At 45.8% G+C, this 20,939-nt stretch overlaps 1 protein-coding gene across 7 annotated transcripts in view; it reads left to right on the top strand.

Annotated features, from left to right (window-relative positions):
- The window catches only part of LOC124777828 (transmembrane protein 94), a 495,418-nt gene that overhangs the window by 252,908 nt on the left and 221,571 nt on the right, over nucleotides 1-20,939 (top strand). For all 7 annotated transcript variants that reach the window (XM_047253357.1, XM_047253355.1, XM_047253356.1 and 4 more), the window contains one exon: nucleotides 4,130-4,254. In XM_047253357.1, coding sequence (XP_047109313.1) covers nucleotides 4,130-4,254 — 125 coding nt within the window. The remainder of the gene's footprint in view (nucleotides 1-4,129; nucleotides 4,255-20,939) is intronic.

The following is a 20,939-nucleotide window of genomic DNA, read 5'->3' on the forward strand; positions in this document are numbered from 1 at the left end:
TTGTTGTTTTAATGATTTCCTTGGAGGTGACTTGTTGGAGACATTATCATCGACTATGGAAGACTGATGCTTCAGACTGACAAAGCCACTCCTCCAAGTTCACATAAGAATGATTATTCTGTGTAATTATCTACAGTTGATGACGTCCTAATCCTATGATCAGCAAGACCAGTTTGGACTTTCAGTTTAACTGTAATCTCTGGCCAAGTACAAAAACATAACCAGCCTCACAATAGAAATCTGTATGCCAGCAGTGATCACTACCATCATAAATGTACAAGGTGCATCACGGTCACTAGTTACCTCTAAAAGCCACAACTCATAACTAAGAGTTTGTGCATAGGAACAACTGAATCAGTTCATGAAGGTCAGCTCAGTGCTATCCATGAAAAATGCAAGTGCACTACCATTACCTTTACCATCTACCCACTCAAGGAACATTTATCCACCCACCAATAGGTCCTTTCTTGATCAAAGAACAATGTTGGCAAGTGTTGGCCGTTCTACATCAATTTTTGATTGCATTCGAATCCAGAGTGGAGACAAGTACACTAGACTACCCTATGTGAAACATCACAACACTGGGGATCACCCCACTCTTGCCATTTGGCGCTCACTTACAGTGTTTTCAATTGAACAACAGATAACGAGAAGAAAGTGGAGAATACTCTGTGAAACACCATCTTTCAACCATCAGAAAATCCTTAGTCCTCTCCTGTGTTAATTATGAAGAAGAGAGATAGTGCAAGGCATTTTGGCATTGATTACCATCGGCTAAACACATCTGCGAAAAAGGATGTGTATCCATTGCCAAGAATTGGTGAAACCTTAGACTGTCTGATGCAAACAAAAGAAAGTCGTTGGAAGAGCATCTATGCCACTTAACTGAGCTTGATTATGTGATGGCATAGGTCTTCACCTAAACTGGCATAGGTCTTCACCTAAACTTGAGAAAATTCCTCTCCATTGATCAGAATGACTGGCAAGATGGTACTGTGTCTTAAGGAAAACAAAAATGGATGCTTTGCTGAATCCGTTGGGAGAACATCAACACTTGCCAGCCAACACTCCATTAACAAACATTGTAGCCAAACAAAAGGAACATCCACTGTTACTGAAGGCCGTAAAGAGCCTGTCAAAGAAGAATTCTGACTCATGAATAATTGGAGTGAAAGGAATGGAAAGGAAATGGGATGGAAAAAAAATAGGAAGGAAATAATGACTTCCATCCACACAGAACATTGTGGAATGCAGTGGTGATAGTTGAAAATGTGTGCTGGACTGGAACTCCAACCTGGATACTCTGTTTCTCACACTCCCCACAAGTTAACCCCCTACATGCAGATTTCCAGTTCCTGTAGGAGTTCAGACATTGGTTATGCATTCGCATTGAAACTTTCTCACCAAACAGCTGTTGCGCCCATAGAATTATAGATATGCATGGTGTCTCTTCTGTCGCATTTGTCTTTTACATCTGGATCTTTCCAGTTATTTAGGTCATATTTCCTTAGTTTCCTATCTTTTTGCTGTTTATTCAGTTTTAATCTACAGTTCAAAACCAATAAATTATGGTCAGAGTACACATCTAGCTCTTGAAATGTCTTACAGTTTAAAATCTTGTTCCAAAATCTCGCTCTTACCATTATACAGTGAAACTGAAACCTATCAATGTGTCCTGATTTCTTCCACTTATATGACCTTCTTTCATGATTCTTAAACTAAGTGCTAGTGATGATTAAATCATACTCTCTCATTCCTTTCCTCCAAACCATATTCTTCTACTCTTCTCCTAATTTTCCTTCTTGTCCTTTTCCTGCAGTCGAATTCCAGTCTCACATAACGATTAAATTTTCTTCTTCCTTAACTATCTGAATAATTTCAGTTATGTAATCACATATTATTTCAATCTCTTCATCATCGGCAGAGCTAGTTGGTATGTAAACTTGTATTACTGTGGTGGGTGTGAGCTTCATGTTTTACCTTGGCTGTAAAATGGGTTCGGTATCCAGTAGCTTAACTGCATTCCTTATTCATTATTAGACCTATTCTCTTCCATTTCCCTTATTTCATTTTGTGTTTATAACCTTGTACTCACGTGACCACAAGTCCTGTTCATCCTGCCACTGAACATCAATAACTTCTACTATATCTGACTTCAAACTGTCCGTTTCCCTTTTTAAATTTTATAACCTACCCATCCTATTAAGGGATCTAACATTACACACACTGACCCATGGAATGCCAATCTTGTTTTTCCCCTGATGAAATTCTTCTGTGTAGTCCCCACCCTGAGATGCAAATGGGGGGGGGGGGGGGGGGGATTTTACCTCTGGAACATTTTACCCAAGAGTGTGCCATCATCATTTAACCATACAGTAGAGCTGCATGCCCTCCAGAAAAGTAATGGCTGCAATTTCCCCTTGCTTTCAGCCATTTAATGTATTCACAGTATCAACACAGCAAGGCCATGTTGACTGATGTTACAAGGCCAGATCAGTCAGATACCCACATTGCTACCTCTGCAACTACTGAAAAGGCTGCTGCCCCTCTACACAAACCACATGTTTCCCTATCCTTCCTACAAGTACTCCTCCATTGTAGTAGCACCTGTGGTATGGCTGTCTGTATTGTTGAGGCATATAAGCCACCCCACATTGGTATGGTCCATGACTTGTGTGGTTGGGGGGCTTTGTTATTAATCAGAAAATTACATATTTTGTAATCATAATAACTTATTTTAAAATTAAACACATTTGTATAACTTTCGTTTTACCTATTTTTGATTATTACTTATGAAATTACGACATTATTCCCATTTTTAATGCTTTTTATTAGATTACTATCTTGTCTGTTTTTCTGTTCAGTGCAGATTTTGCGGTTCAAACTAACTCTCTCATGAACTAGATACTTGAAAGTTTGTACATAGCTCAGAACTAGTTGATAATGCTGTAGTAATTCACTCATGTTTGGTGTGTGGTGGAGGTACTTCGTTATTCTGTCTCTCTCTATTGCAATATTAACTAGTTTTCTTGTCTGATGTGTAGCAGAGGATACTTTGTGTACCACTGCAATTTCCCTCTTTCCATGTTCCAGTCGCAAATGATTCATGGTAAGAATCATTGCTAGTAACTCTCTCTATGAGCTCAAATCTTTCTAATTTTTGCCTTTACAGTCCTTTCAAGAGGTAGAAGAAAGAAGTACATTGGTTGACTCTGGGAAAGAGAAACTTAAATATACCAGAAACTTACTGTGTGTCTCTGTTGTAATATCATCAAAATGTTTGAAATAAATTGAAAAATTTGTCTCATACAAGACTAAAAATCAGAAAATAATTATTTAAGTAAAAAACTTGTGAATATAACACTTTCTAAAACAGACTAAAAAGTATGAAATATTATCACCTAGCACCATATAGATTTGTAACACCATACAGATAGTCCTGAAAATCTGTGCTTGTGATTTTTTATTTTTATTTTTTTTTCTTTACTTGTAAAGTTTAAAATGAAAAATGTGGGATGCATGCAATACACAATAGAAAGAGGTGTAGAGAGTAGCTGTCTTTGAGCAAAATCACAGAACAGTTCATACCATTTCTCTATAATATAACTGGTAGTGACTTATGTGAACTATTCATGCATCACTTATCTATTGCACGCACCCCATGTTTTTAGTTTTAAATTTTACAAAATTTTCAGTACTATCTGTGCAGGGCCAGTGATCTGTATGGGGCTGGGAGAAATTATTTTATACTTTTAAGCCCATTTTAAATACATATTATATCAAAAAGTTTTTATTTAAGTAATTATTTATTTCTTTTTTCTGTTGTGTTTAGGAATTATTGAAACATAAAACTAATGTTTATGAAATATAAAAATTTATTGAGTCTGGTACAGTTGAATGGAGGAAGTGGAAGAAAAATAAATTTACTCTTCCATCGTGGTTAATTCTAAGCAATGTAGTGTTTACATTTTTCTATCTATCTATCTAGTTTTGCTATTATTTACCTATTTAAAAAAGAAGCCACTGAGATGTTTCACTACATGATATTGCTATTATTTAATTTGTCACTGCCTTTTATCCTCTTCATAATTATAAGTCATTGTAATTGGCATTATCATTCTCCTCACAGATTCACTGTTGGGTAATGAAGGCCATGAGGATGATGTTGATGATGTTGAGGGTTGTTTTGAGCTGCAGTGCAACCAAGTATTTATTGGAATGGTAACAATGCAGTATCAAGCTCAGATTGATATGGTATGTAAAATATATGCTGCTTTGCTTTTTCATTTAAGACAAATATTGGCTGTGCACAGAGTATCATTAAAACTAAAAAAAAATTCTGGTCCTTGGATTGCCTTCAGAAATTTGTAATAATTTCACAAAATGAAAAATTTATTTCCAATCTAATAATAAAACCAATGAACAGCAAAGACAGATTGCTGAATGGAAATGGAGGAAGAAAGATCCTACAAAAATGTGTCCGGAAATGGACTGTGTGTGTGTGTGTGTGTGTGTGTGTGTGTGTGTGTGTGCAACGATGGCAGATTGTCCCAGAGCACAGTAAAGAGCTGCATCACATCCACATAACAACAGATGTCCAAAGTGGCCTCCATGTGGTGTAATGTGGCTGTAGGTAATAGGGATAGTAGTGGTTGTCATACAGGATACACATAATCTTACGTGGGCTTACACCGGTTTGCTGGGTTCATATTAATAACCTGTAGAAACCGATTCTCCAGATCTGGTGTACGCATAGTCCACTGGCTCCCTGCACATTCATCTGTCTGAAAGGATCTATAATCAAACAAACTTCCAAAAAGGGCTTGAAATGTTGTGTGATGTTGTTGGTGTGTGTGAGTGTACTTCTTTTGGTATAGCTGCATCTCGGCCATTTCATTTGCTTGGTAATACAAAACTACAATCTTGGCTTGTTCTCAACACAAATACCAGACCATTCTGCTGCTTACAGTATGATGTGTTAATCACTCAATCTGCAACACACTAGGAACACATGGCACGTGGTCAGAGGAATTGTCATTCGCCAGCGCCATCTACCACAATAATGATGCATTTTTGGACACTTATTAATAGGACCTTTTTTCCTCCATTTCCAGTCAAGAATTTGTCCCTGCAGTTTGTTGGTCTTATTAATGTTCATGATGTATGTCACTTAGGCATTAACTGACAAATCTACAAGTTTTAACTGAATGAAACTTCCTGGCAGATTAAAACTGTGTGCCTGACCGAGACTCGAACTCGGGACCTTTGCCTTTCGCGGGCAAGTGCCCTACCATTTGAGCTACCGAAGCACGACTCATGCCCAGTCCTCACAGCTTTACTTCTGCCAGTAGTGCTGTGAGGACTGGGCGTGAGTCGTGCTTCGGTAGCTCAAATGATAGAGCACTTGCCCGCGAAAGGCAAAGGTCCCGAGTTTGAGTCTCGGTCGGGCACACAGTTTTAATCTGCCAGGAAGTTTCATATCAGCGCACACTCCGCTGCAGAGTGAGAATCTCATTCTTTTAACTGAATATCAGAACATTATCAGAGCTGCTTTGTACTGGTGTGTTGGAGTATTTGAGTTTAATTTTGCATGTCATTTCTGTGAATGTTCATCAATGTTACATCATCCTTGAAGCTATTATTGTGGAATTTCGTCCTGACACTTGGTTTAAAGAAACTTCATCACTAATTAGGCAAATCATATGGTAATTTATTCGCAGGAAGCAAAGAATAGTATTAGATTACTGAGACACTTGAAATGGCCTGTCATTGGTGATGGCAGGAATTCATTGAAGGGCCAAGCCCCAGGTTCAGCATCACTTGTGGTTGACAACATCTAAATTTATTTTGTGAAAACATTTAAAATCTTCTGTCACAGTGGAATGAAGCAAAAAGCCAGTTAATAATTACTAATAATCGCATAGTACCAGAAAGGCTTAAAATTTGCTTTGAAATTTATCTATTAAAAAAAAAGTTAGAGCAAGGTCAACATCAATAATCACAGAGTGCCAGAAGGCTTAGAATTTACTTTAAAAAAATTTACGACAAGAGCAAAATCAATAATCATCATGTGCCAGAAGGCTTTGAAATTGTCTTGAAATTTTTAAGTATCACAACAAGGTCAAGATCATTACAGAGTCCCAGAAGGCTTAGAAATATTCTCTTTAAAAAAAAGTTTAAAATACCCTTTAACAGAAAGATAAAAAGATATTTTACAATTATTCCTAAACAATATATCTATCCGAGGTGAACTAAACTTTCAGTAGAGTTTAACTTGGTGAAATTTAGTAACTGTCTGAAGGCTTTACACCTTTCTGTTTGCACAATTTTGAGGCTTGATTCTGGAAGGGGAAGGCAGGCAAGAGCAAATTTAACAAAGAATGGAACATTAAGAAGATCACTGGGACAGAGTATTGCATTAAGCGTAAGAACTTAAGTGACCGACGGCCCACAACAGCAACTCAGCACAGAATAGCGGTCCCAATGAGGTCCTAGTACCAGCTTCCGCCCAGAACCATGCCTGCTTCCTCTCCCGTCATCAAGTCAGCTGGCTGGTGAGGCACACTGGAACAATTTGTTGGCCATTTGGACAACCAGAAGTTGGGTCAACATACAGTATTGCTAACTAGCCCAGGCTACAGAACTAACAAACTGATATTAGTGTTAGATCAACTTAGGCAGTAACCAAGTAACACACAAGAATAACTCACCACTTAACCTTCTGCAAATTTGTTCCCTTTTTCTTTTTTTAAAAAATGACAAACGCTTGTTGTTGTGGTCTTCAGTCCTGAGACTGGTTTGATGCAGCTCTCCATGCTACTCTATCCTGTGCAAGCTTCTTCATCTCCCAGTACTTACTGCAGCATACATCCTTCTGAATCTGCATAGTGTATTCAAATCTTGGTCTCCCTCTACGATTTTTACCCTCCACGCTGCCCACCAATACTAAATTGGTGATCCCTCGATGTCTCAGAACATGTCCTACCAACCGATCCCTTCTTCTACTCAAGTTGTGCCACAAGCTCCTTTTCTCCCCAATTCTATTCAATACCTCCTCATTAGTTACGTGATCTACCCACCTAATCTTCAACATTCTTCTCTAGCACCACATTTCGAAAGCTTCTATTCTCTTCTTGTCCAAACTATTTATTGTCCATGTTTCACTTCCATACATGGCTACACTCCATACAAATACTTTCAAAAACGACTTCCTGACACTTAAATCTATCCTCGATGTTAACAAATTTCTCTTCTTCAGAAACGCTTTCCTTGCCAATGCCAGTCTACATTTTGTATCCTCTCTACTTCGACCATCATCAGTTATTTTGCTCCCCAAATAGCAAAACTCCTTTACTACTATAAGTGTCTCATTTCCTAATCTAATTCCCTCAGCATAACCCGACTTAATTCGACTACATTCGATTATCCTCGTTCTGCTTTTGTGGATGTTCATCTTATACCCTCCTTTCAAGGCACTGTCCATTCCGTTCAACTGCTCTTCCGAGTCCTTTGCTGTCTCTGACAGAATTACAATGTCATCGGTGAACCTCAAAGTTTTTATTTCTTTTCCATGGATTTTAATACCTACTCCGAACTTTTCTTTTGTTTCCTTTATTGCTTGCTCAATATACAGATTGAATAACATCGGGGATAGGCTACAACCCTGTCTCACTCCCTTCCCAACCACTGCTTCCCTTTCATACCCTTCGACTCTTACAACTGTCATCTGCTTTCTGTACAAACTGTAAATAGTCTTTCTCTCCCTGTATTTGACCCCTGTCACCTTCAGAATTTGAGAGAGTATTCCAGTCAACACTATCAAAAGTTTCCTCTAAGTCTACAAATGCTAGAAACGTAGGATTGCCTTTCCTTAATCTATTTTCTTAAGATAAGTCGTAGGGACAGTATTGCCTCACGTGTTCCAATATTTCTACGGAATCCAAACTGATCTTCTCTGAGGTCAGCTTCTACCAGTTTTTCCATTTGTCTGTAAAGAATTCGTGTTAGTATTTTGCAGCCGTGGCTTATTAAATTGATAGTTCAGTAATTTTCACATCTGTCAACACCTGCTTTCTTTGGGATTGGAATTATTATATTCTGCTTGAAGTCTGAGGGTATTTCGCCTCTCTCATACACCTTGCTCACCAGATGGTAGAGTTTTCTTAGGCCTGGCTCTCCCAAGGCTGTCAATAGTTCTAATGGAATGTTGTGTACTCCCGGGGCCTTGTTTCGACTTAGGCCTTTCAATGCACTGTCAAACTCTTCACGCAGTGTCATATCTCCTATTTTATCTTCATCTACATTCTCTTCCATTTCCATAATATTGTCCTCAAGTACATCACCCTTGTATAAACCCTCTACATACTAGTTCCACCTTTCTGCTTTCCCTTCTTTGCTTAGAACTGGGTTTCCATCTGAGCTCTTGATATTCATACAAGTGGTTCTCTTTTCTCCAAAGGTCTATTTAATTTTCCAGTAGGCAGCATCTATCTTTCCCCTAGTGAGATAAGCCTCTACAGCCCTACATTTGTCCTCTAGCCAGCCCTGATTAGCCATTTTGCACTTCCTGTCGATCTCATTTTTGAGACGTTTGTATTCCTTTTTGCCTGCTTCATTTACTGTATTTTTATATTTTCTCCTTTCATCAATTAAATTCAGTATCTCTTCTGTTACGCAAGCATTTCTACTAGCCCTCATCTTTTTACCTACTTGATCCTCTGCTGCCTTCACTATTTCATCCCTCAAAGCTTCCCATTCTTCTTCTGCTGTATTTCTTTCCCCCATTCCTGTCAATTGTTCCCTTATGCTCTCCCTGAAACACTGTACAACCTCTGGTTCTTTCAGTTTATCCAGGTCCCATCTCCTTAAATTCCCACCTTTTTGCAGTTTCTTCAGTTTTAATCTACAGTTCATAACCAATAGATTGTGGTCAGAGTCCACATCTGTCCCTGGAAATGTCTTACAACTTAAAACCTAGTTCCTAAATCTCTGTCTTACCATTATATAATCTATCTGATACCTTCTAGTATCTCCAGGGTGCTTCCATGTATACAACCTTCTTTCATGATTCTTGAACCAAGTGTTAGCTATGATTAAGTTATGCTCTGTGCAAAATTCTACCAGGCGGCTTCCTCTTTAATTTCTTAGCCCCAATCAATATTCACCTACTATGTTTGCTTCTCTCCCTTTTCCTACTCTCGAATTCCAGTCACCTATGACTATTAAATTTTCGTCTCCCTTCACTACCTGAATAATTTCTTTTATTATCTCATCATACATTTCATCAATTTCTTCGTCATCTGCAGAGCTAGACGGCATATAAACTTGTAGTACTGTAGTAGACGTGGGCTTCGTGTCTATCTTGGCCATAATAATGCGTTCACTACACTGTTTGTAGTAGCTTACCCGTACTCCTAGTTTTTATTCATTATTAAACCTACTCCTGCATTACCCCTATTTGATTTTGTATTTATAACTCTGTATTCACCTGACCAAAAGTCTTGTTCCTCCTGCCACCGAACTTCACTAATTCCCACTATATCTAACTTTAACCTATCCATTTCCCTTTTTAAATTTTCTAACCTACCTGCCCAATTAAGGGATCTGACATTCCACGCTCCGATCCGTAGTACGCCAGTTTTCTTTCTCCTGATATTGACGTCCTCTTGAGGAGTCCCTGCCTGGAGATCCGAATGGGGGACTATTTTACCTCCGGAATATTTTACCCAAGAGGACGCCATCATCATTTAATCATACAGTAAAGCTGCATGCCCTTGGGAAAAATTACGGCTGTAGTTTCCTCTTGCTTTCAGCCATTCGCAGTACCAGAACAGCAAGGCCATTTTGGTTAGTGTTACAAGGCCAGATCAGTCAATCATCCAGACTGTTGCCCCTGCAACTACTGAAATGGCTGCTGCCCCTCTTCAGGAACCACACGTTTGTCTGACCCCTCGGTTGTGGTTGCACCTACGGTATGGCTATCTGTATCGTTGAGGCACGCAAGCCTCCCCACCAATGGCAAGGTCCATGGTTCAAACGCTTAGATAAGATTAAAACACTTTAGCCCAAGAAATAATCAAAGACAACTGCAATAAAACTATTATTTTTCCCCAGAACTCTAAAAAACACACACACACACACACACACACACACACACACACACACACACTGACAAACATTTAAACGAAAGGGAAATATTTAGAGGTAATTACAACAAGTTGCTTCCACAGATCCAATACTCAGACAGCATTAAGATTGACAACTCATTCAAAAATTTCACTAGATACAAATACTGCACCTTACCAAAATAGGGCATTCATCTATGGTTCACAGTGTCCAGTATATGACAGCCATTTCCTTGTGTGGCTAGGGCTAATGGACATGTCACTGAATGGCCAAATTGCCCTGTTTATCCCAGTAGGACTGCTGTTAGTTGGACCCCTTCACAGATCCACCAAAAACCAATACCACAAATAACTCAAACAATACTGAAACCAGTCACTGTGCATTGACAGGGATGAATTGAAAGTTATCAGCAATACATAGAACCCAGAAGCAACCAAAAGACTCAATACACGTCGTGTGCTGAGACAACAGACCAACTAACCCACAGTTGTCCTCAATGAAAAGTTTGCGAGTGAATTGCCAACTGAGGCTTGCTACCAAGAGGTCACTTCGACAGACAGCAACACAGTGGGCGGTGGTGACAACACACTTTCAATAGAAAACCAATAGCCATCAGCCTCTCACTGACTGCATCAGCTCGGAGCCCAACTTCCTCCCAGTGTTGTCCAAACGAGGCTTGCGTGCCATGAAAATTTGGCCCACTGGCCACAGCACAGAGGCAGCACCACCAGACAACCAGAGGAGAAACCAAACGGAAGAGATTGCCCAAAAGAGAGATCGATACAAGCCAACACAGCTCAACTTCCCCCACTGAAACAATAAACCCTCCCCCCTCCTCCAAGCCTATTCCTGACAGGGGAGTTGGAGAACAGAGGGGCTCTACTTGGCTTGTTTAATCTGTCTGATGCGTACTCAAGTGGTCCTACTGTTAGCTAGATTATGGGCTAAAAGATTAACAGGACATAGCTCTCAGAGGACCTGATAACATCCTAGAAAATGTGGCACAAAGTTCCTAGAAATATCAGCATCGCTACCGCCCCCAGAGCCGAAATTATGAACAAAAATTTGATCCCCAACTTTCACTTGAGCAGGCTGCCTCCCCTGATTGTAACACTTGGCTTGTCGATGGAGAGTGAACTGGATATTGTGGCAAAAGGTCGTTAATGTTCCACATATTGGAAACGAGAGAATTGAGTGTGTAAGCAAACATTATTGTAGCAGGAGTGGCCTTCATAGCCCCATGTTGGGTAGAATGAAAGGCAAGGTTGATCCATGGGAGCGAGGAATCCCACTTAATACAGGTCTTATTATGATAGATGAGGAGAGCAGCCTAAAGGTTCCTATTTACTCACGCAGCAAATGAGATGTGGGGATAGTAGGGCATTGTTGTAATATGTCTTAACGGCTTTCTGAAAACAAAAGCACTTAAATTCTTTTGAAACAAAGGCTGGAGCATTGTCACTAACTAAAGCCTTGGGTGGACCAAATATAGACAACACCTTAGGAAGATAGTAGATAGTAATTGCGGCTGTAATCCACCTACAGGAAATAAGCCAGTTGAATTGGGAAAAGCCATCCACGACAAACACACATAATCTGTAAATAACTTATCCAGAGGGTGTTGTTCTCTCTCCAAGTGGAGGAGGCCCTTGAAAACAGACGCTTCCTAATAGTCCTCAGCTTGAGGGTCCCGACCCTGCTTAAAGCCATGGCTAGCAAAGAGCTCCAGCACCTTGGAGACCAGCAAAGAGCTCCAGCACCTCGGTTAAGATGGCACCAGCCAATTCCTCGAATGCTTTGTCACAAATAGTTATTTCCGCACTGTCCTCCTGAAACATCTGGCTAAGTGCAGTGGCCACCTGTTTATCAGCCCCTCTTATATGCCACACCCAAAAGCGGAACGTGGATATGTGCACCGCCCATCTACCAATTCTGCCAGTTTTCCTGGGATGGCCGAGGACCCAGCTTAACACCTGATTGTCAGTTTCGAGATCCCCTATGGTCTATGTAGAATTTAAATTTTTTGAGTGTGAAGAGTATGGCCAAAGCCTTACACATGTAAATGGAGCATTTTAATTCGCTTGGTGTCAAGCTCCTAGAAGTGCAGGCAACATAGTGCCTCTCCCCAAAATGTTTTTGCGGTAGAGCAGTGGCAACACCAGCGTTGAAGGCATCAGTCTGGATGATAAAGGCCTTTTGAAAGTCTGGGATGGCCAAGGCAGTTTTAATGGCTCAAAGGCAGACTGCTGACACTCTTCCCAGATGAAGGCCTCCCCATTTTTATGTAAACTATTAAAGTGGCGGCAAGCTGGGCGACATTGGGAACAAATTTTCAGCTATTCCCTTTTTATTCCGGGGGTGGGGGTGGGGGGTGGGGGGGGGGGGACCATCGTAAGGCAGAGTTACACTCTTGGTCAATCCTGGTCCTCTGAAACAAGATGCCCCGGGAAGGAGATCTGATATCTGGCTAGGGTGATGGTTCAACTGTTAATGCAGCTGCCCAAACCTGTGATAACACCCCATGAATATCACACAGATACTGGTCAAAAGAGTTATTATAGATGAGAATGTTGTCAAGGTAGCTACACAGGCCACTAATCTTGATATCACCCAACACGCAGTCTGACAGACGAGACAAGACTGCTGCCCCAGTAGATGGTATCAGATACTGCTTGCTGAGGAGTCCAGGCCGGTGATCATGCATTTTACTGACTGGAATCTGTATTAAGTTCAATCAGATTCCTTTCGGCTTATCTAATATCATCAATATACAACATACACACACATTCATGCAACCACAACTATTACACACATTACCACTGTCTCTGCCTGCCAAGGCCAGACTGCGAGCAGCAGCACATGATGGGAGAGGATGAGGAGGAGGCTGGTGCGGGGAGAGGGAGGGATTGCAGGAATAGGGGTCAGGGGAGGGTAAAGTACTGCTTGTGGGAGCTTAAAGGGATGAGGTGGAGAGAGGGAAGGGTAGCTAGGTGCAGTGGGGAGGTTAGACAGACAGCAGGGGAAGGTGGGTGGGTGGGGGCGGGGGGGGGGGGGCGCTAGCAGTGGAAAAGAAGAGAAGTAAAAAGACTGTGGGTGCATAGGTGGAATAGAGGGCTGTGCAGTGCTGCAGTGGGAACAGGGAAGGGGATAGGTGGTTGTAGCTCAGTGACTAATGAAGGTTGGGGCCAGAAGAGTTAAGGGAACATGGGACATACTGTAGCGAGAGTTTCCATCTGTACAGTTCAGGAAAGCTGGTGTCCATAGGAAGGATCCAGATGGTGCAGGCTGTGAAGCAGCTACAATGGGCAATGGGTGTCCTGGGTCATTGCGTTTATGGACTTAAGAAAGCTTGTGGAAGATAGGAGTGCAGGGAGTGGTAGGGGTGAGGAGAGAGAGAGACTCTGGGGAGATGTTATGCAATGGGCCTAAGGATTTGAGGATAGACTGGAGATCCTGCTGGATTTCTGAAATGGAGTCTCTGTAGCAGGATTTGTAGGTGGATGAATCTGATGGCCGGTAGAGTCCTCCTGCTAGGTAATCTTTACTGTTCAAAACAACAGTGATGGATCCTTTGTCAGTAGGTAGGATTAGACGGTCGGGATCAGTTTTTAGGTGGTAGATTGTGGTTCTTTCTGCAGATGTAAGGTTAGCTTGAATGCTGAGGGATTTCTGGAAAGTTAACAGGTGGTGATTTGGGGGTGGATCATGGTTGGACAGAGGAGTGAACGGAGTCAGCCAGGATTCAAGATTGGTCTTCATGTGAGTCTAACTGGTAGCTGGTAGAGTTGGTGGCAGAAAAGTGTTTTACACTGTTGGGACCGGGAGATGGAGAGAAGATTTTTAACAACTCCTTCATGTTTGAGTTTGGGAGTGAGAGAAAAGGTGAGGGCTTTGTAAAGGACTGATCTTTCTGTGAAGTTAAAACTTTAGAAGAAAGATTTGTGACTGTGTTCAGGTGTGTTTGGGTCTGGATACTGTATGCTGCTGTGAGTTTATTTTTTGAGGGGGGGGGGGGGGGGGGGGGGTAAATGTAGTATATCTGCGAGGCAGGGTTTGTCACCTATGAAAGAATGTGGTGAAGGTTTGGAGGTAATTGTAGAGGTGGTGGATAGCAGTAATGATGAGCAGTCCATCTCAAAATATACTAAGGGTCTCACTGAGCCCTTCACAGACTGTAATTTCCCTCCCAACCTTGCACAAAAACAGGTGAACTGAGCATTGTCTCTCCAGTCACTCCCCACCTCCCAAAATCCCATCATCCGGTCATACAGTAGGATTCCTCTTGTGATTCAGTTCCACTCAGGACTGGAGCAATTGAATCATATTCTCCACCAGGAGTTTGGCTTTTGCTGGTGGTGCCCTTTTATGAGTAATGCCCTACGGACTCTTGTTCCCACCCCTCCTACTGTGCTATTCCACCACCCAATGAACCTACACAATATCCTCGTCCATCCCTACACAACTCCTGCTTCCAACCACTTACCTCATGGCTCATATCCCTGTAATAGACCCAGATACAATATCTGTTACATACATCCTTCCACAACCACCTACTGCAATACGGTCACAAGTGTCACCTATCCCATCAGAGGCAGAATGTCCTGTGAAACCAGTTATGTGATCTACAAGCTAAGCTAAAACCACCGCACTGCATTCTACATGGGCATGAAAACCAACAAGCTGCATGTCCACGTGAATGGCCATCTACAAACTGTAGCCAGGAAACATGCTCAACCAACCAGTTGCTGAGAACGCTGCACAACACAACTTTAACTGCTTCACTGTGTGTGCCATCTGGATCGTTCCTACCAACACCAGCTTTTCTGAAATGTGCATTTGGGAACTCTCCCTACAAAATATCCTATGTTCTTGTATCCCTCCTGGCCAGCCTTTGTTAGTCATTGTGCTACACCCACATATCCCCTTCCCTGTTCCTACTCAAGCACTGTAGAGCCCTCTATTCCACCAACACGTCCACAGTCTTTTTACTTCTTCCTTTCCCTGCCTGCCCCCCCCCCCCCCCCCCCCCCCCCTGCTCTCCTTCCTCCACTACCGTCTAACCTACCAGCTGCGTCTAGCTGCTCTAGCCTCCCTGCACTTTTTTCCTGTACACTCCCACAAGCAGCACTTTACTGTCCCCCACTCCACCCCACTGCCCCTCACCCTCCCCTCTCCCCCAGCCTCCTTTTTACCCCCACTATCCAGATTGCTTCTCCCATCCTGGGCTGCTGCTCTTAGTGTAGTCTTGGCAGCCAGAGACCATGGTCACACGTGTGTGTGTGTGTGTGTGTGTGTGTGTGTGTGTGTGTGTGTTTAACTTGGTTGAAAGCCGTTTTGGCTGAAAGCTTACTTGTTTGACAATCTTTCTGTCATGTCTATCTGCAACTCAGAATCTCTGCTTTATGGTGAGTAGCAATCCACCCTTTTCATTATATTATCATTATTCCATCCAAAATTTTCCATTGTCGATTTTCCTAATGGCTTTTCTTCCATCCCTCAAATCAGTGCTGTTTCCCCCCTGCGGGTTCGGGGGTAAGAATAGGCCCGCGGTATTCCTGCCTGTCGTAAGAGGCGACTAAAAGGAGTCTCAAACGTTTCGGCCTTCTGTGATGGTCCCCTCTTGGGTTTGACCTCCTTTTTTTTTCCAAATTTCCGTTGTCAGTGCGTGCCATTTGGGGAAGGACACCTTACGTGGTGTTTTTCTATTGGTCCATCATGCTCCACCATCTTGCATGTTACCTATTGTCGTGTGGGGGGGACTACGCCCAACATCATCTGGGTTGTCTCCTTCTCGCCTTGTGCGCACTCTTCTTCTTAGCGCCTACGACAACTGTGGACCCCTTCAACACCTAAAATCCAGCACGGTAGCCAGTCCGTTGTGGTGGGGTTGTCATGTACCCTCTTGGTGGTAGCCCCCTGACCACGCAGGGATCGCACTACAGATGCCAGAGCTGTTTCCTCCCCATGCATGCCAAGGAGTATGTGCCCATCTTGTCTGGGGCACGGGGACTCCAGGCAACGGGATATCGGCCAGGTACCCGTTGCTTTGGCTGGGTGGCGCCCTTGGGGAGAGCCCTCGTTCGGAGTAGGTGGCATCTGGGCGGATGTGGCGCAATGAAGCGCAATAAATCACACCAAGCTGGTGGTCGCACGGCCACCAGCGTCTCTAATCGTGGTAGAGTCGACTTTGATGCTGCACAATATGACCCTCAGTCGTTCCCCTCGTTGGCTGCGCCATGGGAGGGACGCCGATCTAGTGCCAAGTGGGAGCCTTACGTACCGCAATACCTTGTCTGCAGCAGGACTGATGGTGACTCCTTTCTCATGACGAAGCCTCTGTTTTTTGTGGAACACCTGGAGGATAAGTTTGGGGAAGTGGCGGGGTTGTCAAAAATGAGGAATGGGTCCATCCTCCTCAAGTCGTCCTCCCCAGCCCAGTCACGAGCGTTGCTCTTGTGCGATAAGCTGGGTAACGTCCATGTTACCGTCACTCCCCACAGTAGCTTAAATATGGTCCAGGGGATTATTTACCATCGTGACCTCTTGTTACAATCCGATGACGAGCTGAGAGCCGACTTGGAGCGACGTGGTGTACATTTTGTCCATCGTGTACATAGGGTGCCCAAGACTAACAGGGTGGCCACCGGTGCCTTTATCTTGGCCTTCGAGGGTGATGTCTTGCCCAAGAAGGTCAAGGTGATGGTTTACCGTTGCGACGTGAAGCCATACGTCCCTCCCCCGATGCGGTGCTTCCAGTGCTGGAAGTTTGGGCATATGTCCTCCCGTTGCCCATCCAGCGCTACATGTTGAGATTGCGGACGCCCCTCTCATCCCGATTCTCCATGTGCGCCACCGCCTGTATGTGTCAACTGTGGGGAGCACCACTCTCCATGCTCGCCGGATTGCCCCATTCTTCATAAGGAGCGGAAGATCATGGAATTTAAGACCCTGGACTGGCTTACTTATCGAGAGGCAAAACTGAAATATGAAAGGTTGTATCCTGCTTCCATTCGACCATCTTATGCTGCAGCCACGTTATCGTCGCCCACCGCGAGCGACGGTTGTCGCCTCATCTGTGCCGCCTTCAGTGGGTCCTCGGGGCCGTGTATCTCTGTCTGCCTCCCTCGTGTCTGGGGGCAAGCCTTCCTCTGTTGCCCCCTTAGCAGTTGGGGCCAAACCCTCTTCTGTCGCTCCCCCCCACGCTTACTTCGGGAGTGACATCTGCTCCACAACCGGGAGGCTCGATTCCTCCCCCTCCTTCTCCGCCGGCGTTGCCTCCGCCGGTTCCTCTCTCACGGAAGGGGTCCCTCGGGGCTCTCCCTTCCTCCGTTTCTTCTCCTTCCCAGCCAGATGTCAGCGAGTGGCTGAAGGTTCCGCCACCTGCTGGTCGTAGGGCTTCTGCGTCGTCGTCAGCCTCCGATGCTCCTTCAGAGAAGCTCTCCCAGCCCTCTCACCCTAAGGGCTGACGTGAGAAGATGGAACGGCATGTGTCCAAGAAGAAGGACGTTCCGGCGGTTTCAGCACCGCTTGCTGTACATAGTCCTGGCTCCGGGGATGAGGTGGAGATCCTCGCCTCTGCCGCGGATCTCGCCCTCACGGAACCCTTGGGAGCCTCTCCTATGGACTCAGGTGACTCTCCCCCGGTGGCGGCAGTTGGCTCTGAAGCGCTGTCTGCCTCTTAGTCGCATTCACGCCCTCCCAGTCCCTTCCTGCATCCATTCTCCAATGGAACTGCGGCGGTTATTTCCTCCACCTGCCTGAGCTCCGGATGCTTCTGAGCGACTCCCCTGTTCTCTGCATTGCTCTGCAGGAAACTTGGTTTCCTGCACTGCGGACCCCCGCCCTTCGCAGTTATCGGGGATACTATAAGAACCGCGCTGCCTGTCAACGAGCGTCGGGTGGGGTTTGCCTCTTTGTTCACCACTCTGTCTGTAGCTCGCCAGTACCCCTTCGGACGCCTTTAGAGGCAGTTGCTGCCAGGGTTGAACTCTCGCCGGCTATTACTGTTTGCTCTGTTTACATTCCTCCGGATGGGGAGCTCCCCCGACATGTCTTGGCTGCGCTGCTGGCTCAACTCCCGCCACCATTGCTGCTTCTGGGCGATTTCAATGCCCACAACCCTCTATGGGGTGGGACTGTCTCTGATGAGCGCGGTCAGGCCGTGGAGCATTTATTGGCTCAGCTCGACCTTATCCTCTTGAACACCGGTGCTCCCACGCATTTCAGTGTTGCCCATGGCTCGTTCTCGGCCATCGATCTCTCTCTTTGCAGCCCCGGACTTGTCCCATCCCTCCACTGGAGGGTGCACCCTGACCTGTGCGGTAGTGACCATTATCCCATCTATTTGTCACTACCCCAGTGTCGTTCTTCTGGGCGCCTGCCCCGCTGGGCTCTCCACAGGGCAGACTGGCCGGCTTTTACTTCTGCTGCAACCATTGAGACTCCCCCACAGGGTGACATTGACGAGGTGGTCCGTGTTTTAACCACGTCCATCATTTCAGCGGCCGAGGCTGCCATCCCCCGATCTTCTGGCCTCCCTCGGAGGAAGGCTGTACCCTGGTGGTCGCCGGAGATTGCTGAGGCTATTCGCGACCGTCGGCGGGCTCTCCAGTGTCATAGGCGGCACCTGTCTCTCGAGACCCTCATCGCCTTTAAGAGGCTCCGTGCCTTGGCCCGTCGTCTTATTGCACGGCGTAAGCAGGAGTGCTGGGAGAGGTATGTCTCATCCTTGGGCTCCCATGTCTCCCCCTCACTGGTGTGGTCCCGGATCCGGCGGATTTATGGATACCAGACCCCTATGGGTGTCCCTGGGCTCTCCTTGGACGGCGCTGTCTGCACGGACGCTGCCGCCATTGCTGAACGGCTTGCCGCGCACTTTGCTCAGAGCTCTGTGACTGCATCTTATCCCCCCGCCTTTCGCTCTCTCAAGGAGCGAGCCGAGCGGACGCCGTTCTCATTCCACACGCGTCGTTCTGAAACATACAATGCTCCTTTCAGCGAGAGGGAATTCCTCGCTGCCCTCGCCGATTGCCCTGATACAGCACCAGGCCCAGACTGCATCCACGCGCAGATGCTGAAGCATCTCTCCAGGGACTGCCAGAGACACATTCTCGCGATATTTAATCGCATTTGGAGCGAAGGCGTGTTCCCGTCGCGATGGCGAGAGGGTGTTATTGTCCCCATCTTGAAGCCCGGTGCGGACCCACTGGCGGTGGACAGCTATCGTCCCATTACCCTCACCAACGTTTTGTGCAAATTGCTCGAACGTATGGTGGGGCGGCGTTTGTGTTGGGTCCTTGAGTCGCGCGGTCTCCTCGCTCCATCCCAGGGTGGCTTCCGTCGGGGCCGGTCTGCAGTGGACAATTTGGTGCGGCTGGAATCTGCTGTCCGTACGGCCTTTGCCCGACGTCAGCATCTCGTTGCTGTATTTTTTGATCTGCGGAAAGCGTATGACACAACATGGAGGCATCACATCCTCGCCACGTTGCATGAGTGGGGTCTTCATGGTCGGCTCCCGGCTTTTCTTCAAAGCTTTTTATTGCGCCGCTCTTTCCGGGTGCAAGTCGGTGCCACCTCTAGTTCATCTTACATACAGGAAAATGGGGTCCTGCAGGGCTCAGTGTTGAGCGTCTCCTTATTTCTAGTGGCCATTAATGGTCTGGCTGCAGCAGTGGGGTCGTCGGTGTCTCCTTCTTTGTATGCCGACGACTTCTGCATCTCATTTAGCTCCACGACTACGGGAGTCGCCGACCGCAGGCTGCAAGTCGCCATTCGCAAGGCAGCATCATGGGCTCTGACTCATGGTTTTCAGTTCTCTGCAGCCAAGACTCGAGTTATGCACTTCTGCAGGCGTCGGACGGTCCACCCTCATCCTGAACTTTACCTCGACGGCCACCTGCTTGAAGTGGTGGACACTTGCCGCTTCTTGGGACTCATGTTTGATGCCCGGCTCACATGGGTTCCTCATGTTACTCAGCTGAAGCAAAAATGCTGGCGGCACCTCAACGCCCTCCGCTGCCTTAGCCACACGTCTTGGGGTGCAGATCGCTGCACGCTGCTGCGATTGTACAGAGCCCTTGTGCAGTCCCGGCTTGATTATGGGAGCCTGGCCTATGGGTCTGCGTCCCCCTCAGTGTTGAAGTTGTTAGACCCCATACACCACTGTGGGGTTCGGCTTGCCACTGGCACTTTTCGCACCAGCCCCGTGGATAGTCTACTGGTGGAGGCCGGGGTTCCCCCGCTGCGGGTTCACCGCCATCGACTGCTCGCCGACTATGCTGTCCACGTGCATTGCTCGCCAGGCCATCCCAATCGTCGCCTGCTTTTCCCTGCCATGGTCCTCCATCTGCCCGAACGGTGACCTAGGTCTGGGCTTTCTGTAGCTGTCCGTGTCCAGTCCCTGCTGTCAGAACTGGGGTCATTCCCTCTTCTGCCTCCCTTCCGGGTCCGTACACCTACACCTCCCTGGTGTTTGTCCCGGCCGTTCGTCCGTCTGGATTTGGCACAGGGACCTAAGGACTCGGTTCCGCCTGTGGCCCTCCGTCGCCGTTTTCTTGCGCTCCTCGCCTCATTTCCGGGCTGTGAGCCTGTCTACACTGATGGTTCCCTGGTTGATGGTCGCACTGCCTACGCTTTTGCTCACGCTGCCCATGTTGAGCAACGCTCCTTGCCGGCTGGCTGCAGTATTTTTACTGCAGAGCTGGTGGCCATCTTGCGCGCTCTTGAGCATATGCGTTTCTACTCAGGTAGGTCCATCGTCATCTGCAGTGACTCCCTGAGCAGCCTTCAGGCCATCGACCGCTGCTATCCCTCTT

This window comes from Schistocerca piceifrons, chromosome 2 (assembly GCF_021461385.2).
Source record: "Schistocerca piceifrons isolate TAMUIC-IGC-003096 chromosome 2, iqSchPice1.1, whole genome shotgun sequence".
Lineage (NCBI taxonomy): Eukaryota > Metazoa > Arthropoda > Insecta > Orthoptera > Acrididae > Schistocerca > Schistocerca piceifrons.